This window comes from Cryptotermes secundus, unplaced genomic scaffold, assembly GCF_002891405.2.
Source record: "Cryptotermes secundus unplaced genomic scaffold, Csec_1.0 scaffold614, whole genome shotgun sequence".
Taxonomy (NCBI): domain Eukaryota; kingdom Metazoa; phylum Arthropoda; class Insecta; order Blattodea; family Kalotermitidae; genus Cryptotermes; species Cryptotermes secundus.
Window position 1 is genome coordinate 1,969,559 of NW_019728501.1, and position 8,516 is coordinate 1,978,074.

The window sequence follows — 8,516 nt, forward strand, 5'->3', positions numbered from 1 at the left end:
TCCTGATAGCTTTGTTGAGCCTCAGGGACTTCACAGCTTTCAACTCCTTCTTGCTTATGTTGGAGGTGGGTGACTTGGACTTCTGCAACATAGACCTGACCTTCCATCTGAATTCCATTCCTAAAATGTGTGGGAGTTTTGTAACCACCGATTCAACAGCACATGCCATATCTAAGTTGAAATGTGGATTTACTATGGAAAAAATCAAGCCCTTCCTATGGACTGACTCCTTGTGGTCTGTAAGAGCGTACTCTGAGAGATTGAGAACAATTTTTTTAGAACCACTAGCTGGGTCAGACCCGACCTTGTCACGACGACTCTTGAGCATGGAGAACTTGTAAATATGGATTCCTTTTTGCTTATTGAAGATGTTTCTAAATGAACTTTCCACAGCAGTAAAGACATGCTGTTGGTCTGAGCTACTAATTGATGACCTGAGAAAATTCTCTAGTTGTTGAATCTTCTGAAGTTGTGGAGACTTATTCTTCCAATGAGCATGGATCCTATCTCTGAGGAGAGCCATACTGGCCCGTTGGGCAATCTTGAAAGAACGCCGACCACTATACGGCATCTTAACTGAGAGGCCCTTGGGAATAATGCCTAGGGATTTGCACTCATAAGAAAGGTTATATGGTTCAGGGTTTTGGCCAAACTGATTTTTAGGTATTCCAATTTCCTAAAAGAAGGGTAAATACTGGGTCCATACCGGTTACTCAGATAGACTTGAAAGGATTCTGACGATGGTGTATACTGTACTTCTTTTGGCTTATTTTGGACTTCACCCATCGTCTGGTATGTAAAAGTGCTAAGTGCGCTTGCACAACTGAAGGTTGTTTACAGGTCGTTGCCTAGAAATGCTCTGACCATCCAACTTACAGTATTTATATATTTGTATGTTCATTGTCTTTGTTTCAGGTATAGGAAAGCTGTGATATGCTTGTTACCATTTGTTGCAATAGTTGTGTATCTCGGTGTAGATACCATTGGCAGTAGTGAAAGACTTATTTCATGTCTTGGGACAGTTTTGATCATGGGTCTGGGATTTATATTCTCAAAATACCGTGCTCAGGTATGTTGATTAGAATAATATGGCAAGCTATTTTCTTATTTATATACTGTCACGAATTGTGTCTGCAAGCGTAACCATCCATGGTACAAATTTGGGGGTGAATGACTGCCTCCCATGCGAGTATACTGGATGTTACAAGGGTGGCTGAGAAAATGTTTGAAAGTAATCAAGAAGGTAGAATAAAAATGAGATGGTCCAGACTGAGGTGGTTGGAAGATGCAGAAAGTGATTAAGGAATGCTGGAAATGAAGAGATGGAGGCAGAAGGCAAATAATATAAAATAATGGGCATATGTCATAAAGGAGGCAAGATTCATGGATAGGAGCCCCATTCATCCTGATTTTCCCTGGACAGCCCTGGTTTTATTAGTTTTTCATAGCTCTGTCCCTGTGTCCCATAGATTTTATTTGGGAGACAAAATGGCCTGGGTTTTTGAAGCCATAGAAATACATTTTTGACAATATGTACAAACATTTTGACTTCCTACAATGAGAATCTCACCTAACCTGGCAGCCGGTAGCACTGGGTGAAAGGCATAAGTGTGGTAGGCTGATTGGCAGTGTGGAGTGGCAAGTGAGTTATCATTGTTCAATTTTCATTGTCTATGTTTTTGTGCACAAGTTGAAGTTTTGAATGTTTTTTTCTTTACTTAAATTAAAATTATTAAGTAGTAAAAAAAGAATGTTTGTTACAAAATACAAAAATTAGTAAGTGAACTGAATGTATGAGTTTGAGTAGTGTTTTCCTTTTTTTTTAATCTGTATGTAATAAATTTGTTATCTGAGTTATCTCATTCCTGTAATATTAATAAATTTCTCTGCTTTTCTCATAGGGCAGTTAGTTACAAATTTTCTTCTGCCTTTCCCCCCCCCCCCCAAAATTGTATTAAATGTTTTGGTTGTGGGCTTTTGAAAAATGTGATCCTTTTCTTCAGCAAGTCTTCTTTTCTCTTCCAGTCTCATACCATATTTTCTGTTATATCAAATTCCTGACCAGCAGCTTAGTTTCTGGATGACTTAGCAAATGTTGGTTGGTTTGTTTCCAATGGCTGCACTTGGGATCATTTAACCCATTTCGCTTCTTGCCTCTTGCATCTTGAAGAAGTTTGCACTTTTCTTTTGGGAAGCTTTGCCAGGTTTGTTGCTCATTTTGCACTACCCAGGGGACACGTATGACTTAAAGAATGTCACGGATGCAAGCAACTTTGTCCCCCGACCTAGCAAATATAACTTTTTGATCTTGAAACAAGTTTCAGATTTCCTTCTTACAGCAGGTTGAGCCATGATGGGGTCTAAGTGTTAGGGCAGTGTTGGCCTCCAGACCTGTTGGTAGGCAATGGCCATGAAATAAGCAGCTGTACAACAGCTGTTGATAGATAATGGCTGCAACAGATTTGTCACATGCAACAGTGAAGTAACTGGGAAGCAGTGTTCTCCATGTTGTTTGTGCGATAGCTACATGATCCAACAGTAGAAGAACTACTGGGAGGAGTGTTTTTGTGCAGTCTGTGCCAAGGCTATATAATAAGGAGTATGTGCAATTATGAAAGAGTCTTGAGACAGCAGTGAGAAGAGTAGGAGTTTGGTGTGAGATGGCTGCCAGCCTGGGAGTTAGTCAGATGGAGCAATGAGTGATTTTTGAGACAGTTGCTGGCCAGTAAGGATGTGAACACAGAAGCTGAGGAAGCTACACCTTGGAAGCCATTACCAGGTGACAACCATTGAAGTACAACAGACTAAGAAGACTTTGTATATGCTATAGTGAATTGCAGAGTGTGTGTGAATTAGTTACTTGTAGTTACAAGTTGTATGTGTAAGTGTGCAATAAATCCGATTACCAGTCCAAACCCCACCTATAGTCACACTCAATTACATGACAATTTCGTTACCTAGAGGGAGTTCAGTTTATCATTAGGCTGGGTTACTAGATATTTGTTCACCCATGCCTGTCCGCTGCTTGCCATTGGAACACTGCTTCATCACCTCATGTTTGCTGCTTCATCTTGATAGTGCTGATGCTTACTGTGGGCAGTTGTCCTTGTGACAGATAAAAGTACAGTTTGCAGTGTTGTGAAGTATGGTTTCCAAAATTCGGTACACAGAGTTGAACTAAAATTATTCTGATATGATATCTTCATAGAGTGTTTTTCATGGAAGAAATGCCATAGAAATGTTTATATGAAATATCCTTAAAATTCAGTGCAGTGTAATGCAGTAATTCATAATATTGTAATAAAATTGTCCTTTGCAATCTGTGATGGACAAAGAGAAATCTCAAAGGAGACGTTTACTGATCGAAGAAAAACTTGATGTTGTTATGTCTTCTGGCTCGAAATTGTGGATTTGAAAAAGTACAGCTCGCATTGGTACAAAGTGGCAAAAGTTACCCATCAGCTTTGGCTGCTCTTTTGGAGTGGAATTTACTTGGATATAGAGAATAGAAGTTCCACTTAGTGACTAAACATTATTTCATAGTGATTAGAACTAAAATATTTTTATTACCTGTGCATTTTTTCAGCCAGTATGCACACTGGCAAAGAGTTGGTGCTTACTGGCAAATAATTGATGAATATGAGCACATTTGCTTTTGCACCGCATATTTCAATGTTGAGGCTGAAACAGAGTATGAGACTACCAAGAAACGTGAAGAAAGTCGTCTTCTGGGTTTAGGCGCCGTGTATTCTTCGTTTTGGTCGACGTTTCGGAGGAACGTATCGCCTCCATCTTCAGAGCAGTTGAATGGCTTGGAATGCAGTAGCAGTAGCGCCTAAACCCAGAAGACGACTTTCTTCATAGTCATCGCCGTGAAAACCTCAAAACTTACATACCAAGAAACATGTTTAAAAAAAATTGTTGTTTATTTTTAAATACAATGCATAGTGAGATTAAATCTGTATAGATGTTAATGATCATCAGGTATTTCTTGATTATGATTTTCTTATTTTTGTATTTTGGTAGTAAACAAGAATATTGATGTGCTGGCAGTTCAGAATGGCAGTTCAGAATTAACATGAAGTCTTCAGGTTTGCTGAGCTCTGTAGTGTTTCAGATACAATGGCATCCAGTTCTGAGTGGTTTAGCTGTGCAGTTTTTACTTGGACTGATTACCATTCGTTGGTCTGTTGGACGTAACATCATTCAGTGTATTGGTGACAGAGTAGCTATATTTCTTGGTTATAGCAATGAGGGAGCAAGATTTGTTTATGGCAGTGATTTGATTGATAAAGGCATATTTGCATTTCAGGTATGTATATTTTGTTTCTGTACCTTAAAATTTAGTTACTTTTGTAGGTTCACTCTTATTAGGTATGTTACAATGTAGTCTTATAACATAAAACACCGATGTACTAAAATGCCTAACCGAGTGTGCACATGTAACATCCTTGTAAAAAAAATACAAAGCTGGTAACCCTTGGAATTTGTAATTAGGCTTTACCGATAGCAACAGTGATAGTATTGGTAATGCGATTATTATAATTGTTTTTCTGATCACTGTCATGGCTCTTTCCACATGCAACAGTCAGAGGAGAGTGGTATCTGTAGTTTAATTTACTTGTTGATAAAATTACGGTAATAACAATGGTAAAGCCAGCAGGCTGCAAAATATGTATAGAAGTGACTATTATCTTATTAAATGACAGAGTGTATAGCCCATCCAGTTTATGAAATAAACACAGGTCTTATGGGCTACAACTTGCAATGGTGTCGTTCTATTGTGCTTCAAAATGTTAAATTATAAACAATGATTGTTTTCCCCGTTTTTACAGGGTTGTATAAAGTGTAGATTTTTATAAGTAGCTAATACTGATTTTGTAAAACATAGAAGTAGTGGACATGTACTCAGAGCAAAGAATGTAAAATTGTATGGAGTATGTTTAACTTAATGAAAAGCAGTAATCTCACGAAGAATATAAATTTTATTGCAAGTGAATCTGCAGAAGTTATGGGCATTCTGAGGTAATCAGTATGTATAGAAGTTATGAGAACTAATCAAACTGTTTCTTTCAGTTATTTAACAATTGTACCACTACAGATATTACAGCATTTAATCAGAAATTATTATTTTTTTCTTAATTAGTAATTTGGGTACAATGTGGAAATGGTTATAGCTTATTTTAACACATTGTTCCAACATTTCGTGGTGAAGACTAGAGAAACACATTACAAAGTCCATTCAGAATAACCATATCTGAACTGGGTACTTCCAATATATACTTGTAAGATAAGTACTGTGCCACTGAACTGATCTGCTCAGTGATGTTGCTCATCTTTCATGTGTTAGTGACAAAGAATGTGAAATAACAAGACTGAGATTTGAAGAGAATCTCTACATGGATTAGACTCGATTAGCCACTTATTGTTCTACACTCTACAGGAAAGTAATTTTGTATCACATATGAAATCGGTATACCCATGGATCCTGAATTTGTTTCCATATCTAAAGCTACTTTTGGTACATGTCATTTCCTTAGCATATAATATGCCAGAACTGCTCTAGTCTTGGTCTGTACAACATATCCTGTAAAGATTTGACTACCTTGGAAGTCACTGAGCATGCTGCATGAACCAAATAATATTTTCATTTACACAAGTTCGATTCATGTATTGTAACAACAAAGAAGCTAATGAAAGAAGAATTAAAAATTACATGGCTGATTGGAATCATGTTGTTGATATTCATGATTCATTTGCCATTTTGGCTTTTATAGATTTACCCACTGTCAGAAATTTCCAGGATTTCACTGTATTATCTTCATAGTATGCATCCTGTTGTGTGTTCCAGACATACATTTATATATGGCAGTTATGTTAAACTATCACCACAACAAACGTATACTCATTCTTAATGTTCAATTCAATGACTAGACATATTTCATATTAATTGCCTGATGATGGTCCTGTGTGACCAAAACATGTAGCAAAATAAAGATTTAATTTTTAACTTTGAAAGTGAATATACATTGTTGTGATGATGGTTTAACATAACTACCATATATATCTTTGTCACTCTATTATTTGGGGCTGTTATGGCACGAAACTGCTTTACTTTCACCAGAACCTTAAAATCATCCTAAAATATCAGTACTGGCTACATACTCTCCTGGAAGTTAGTAGTATTTTCCATAATATTTCAAAATCATCATTTGGGTTGTAGTGTGTGTCTGACTATAAACAGTATGGAACTATAAGGAAGTGACCACAGCATAAGGTAGACCACAAAATACATACATTAGACTTAGGAATAGCGTGTACCATTAATTGCAATACTGTAGTATTATGAATAAACTACAGATCTACATTGAATCAGGGAACATCTATTACATCTTCTTTTACTGTGGATATAATGTATAACATGACATGGCACAATCTGTGGCAGTGACTATATTATATAGTGAAGGTACCATATCTTCTGTTAGTGATCTGATCTCTTTTGCAGTGGGTGTCATATTACCTTCTGTACAGATTAAATGTGCACAGACAAATGAGTACCATTTTGTTTATTCTTGTGGTGTGGTGGCATCGAGTTTCTTGTTGCCTAGACTGCAAGTGAAACAATTGTGCTAGTCCTGGATAAAAGATGAGAGAATAGAGTGTTGGTGCAATAATAACTGGCAGGGGAAAATTGAGGTATTTGAAGCAAAACCTTCCCTAGTGACATTTTTTCCACCACAGATCTGACATGGATTACCCTAGGATTGAACCCAGGGCACTGGTAAGAAGCTGGCAAATAGTATTTTTATAGAGCAAGTTGATCCCATACTGATATTCCAGTCCAGCTTCTCACAGTTTCATCTCAACACCCTGCATTTTGTTTTGGTTCATGTGCATGTTTCAGCACCATAGAAAACACAAAAATTACAAAAATTACAAAATTACAAAAATTATTTTTCTTTCTCCTTAGTGTACTTCTACTACTTCATAAAGTCTTCCTCTCTTCATAATTCTTCCACATATATGTTAGATAATTCTACTCACTGCTATACCAGGTACCAGATTAAACATAAAGTGAAAGTAATGAGGTTTTGTCATGTAAACATACATGAAATAATGAATGGTGTTAGAAAAGAGGTGTGCATAATTATTTATCTATGTCCTGTACTCTCTAATTCAGTGTAATCAATTACTCTTTTATTCCCAGTTTATGTTGTCACCTAGACTACTAACAGTTTTATAATTTTTAGATGTGAACCAGATAAGCTCCTCATCGCTGTCCCAGTAATTTTTCAGGGTAAAATCCATTGAAAACCCAAATCCTTATTCCTCACAAACATTCAGTTTTTACAAAACCTGACATTCAGCACATGTAAACTGTTATTTAAGAGCTTCCCTTGGCTTGGAAGCCTCCATTTCTCCTGGTAATTGTTAATGAGCACCCCGAATGTAATCATGAATCAGCTCCTTCTCTGTAACATGGAAACAGTCACTAGAATCTAAATTGAGATTCATCCAGTTACATTATTCATAATGCATTTACAGGTCATCTCATCAGCTGTTTAACATCTTGTTTGCTTTCATTACAGCCACTGTCAGCCATATTTTTCCTGAGCTTTGTGGTGCAGATTTTGTATTATTATGGTATCATGCAGTGGGTTGTTATAAAGCTGGGTTGGCTTATTCAAGTCTTGATGGGAACCACTGTCTGTGAATCTGTCAATGCTGCTGCAAGTGTTTTTCTTGGCATGGTAAGAGGTATTTTATTGTTTGTATACTGCAACATGAACACCAATGCAGAATGCAAGGTTTGTCTTGGCTGGGATGAATATCTGATATTAAACACAAGAACTAATAACAGAATTACAAATCTTACATTATGAGCAGCATTATAATTGGTGCTTTTTGCCTATTGTTAGTAATGTGATTAAACTGATTAAATCAAGAAAATTGGGATGGGTATGGAGAAAAGAATAACTATATACCGGTATATCACATTTGGGGCATGCAGTAGCGTAGTTGGTTGAGGCATTATGCTACAAGCCGGCAGGTCGTGGGTTCAAGTCCTGATGAGGTAACTTGATTTTTTCAATTGACCTAAGCCTTCCAGCCGCAGTATGGCCCTGGGGTCGACTCAGCCTGTAACAGAAATGAGTACCAGGAATATTCTTGGGGGTAAAGGGCAGCCAGCGCATAGGGCTGACAACCTTACCACCATCTATGAGCCAATTGTCTAGCAAATGTGGGAACCTCAACATCTCACAACCCTATGGGCCTCCACGGCCAATTACAGGGATACCTCTACTTTACTTTCATATATCACATTTTGATTTGAAACATCACTGATTGATCAGGTTGGTATAGCAGTAATGCTTTAGACTTGTATTAAGAGGTAAAAAGTAAAGGTATCCCTGTAGCAGGCCGTGGAGGCCCACAGGGTTGTGAGATGTTGAGGATCCCACATTTTCTAGACAATCGGCTCACAGATGGCGGTGAGGTTGTCAGCTTTATGCGCC

The 8,516-nt window shown here is 37.4% G+C and overlaps 1 protein-coding gene across 3 annotated transcripts in view; it reads left to right on the plus strand.

Annotated features, from left to right (window-relative positions):
* The window catches only part of LOC111865230 (sodium/nucleoside cotransporter 2), a 49,677-nt gene that overhangs the window by 25,647 nt on the left and 15,514 nt on the right, over positions 1-8,516 (plus strand). For all 3 annotated transcript variants that reach the window (XR_004513106.1, XR_004513105.1, XM_023853117.2), the window contains 3 exons: positions 916-1,069; positions 4,118-4,312; positions 7,590-7,751. Coding sequence is in view for 1 of the 3 variants with exons in the window: in XM_023853117.2 (XP_023708885.1) it covers positions 916-1,069; positions 4,118-4,312; positions 7,590-7,751 (511 nt within the window). In the remaining 2 variants the exon portion in view is untranslated. The remainder of the gene's footprint in view (positions 1-915; positions 1,070-4,117; positions 4,313-7,589; positions 7,752-8,516) is intronic.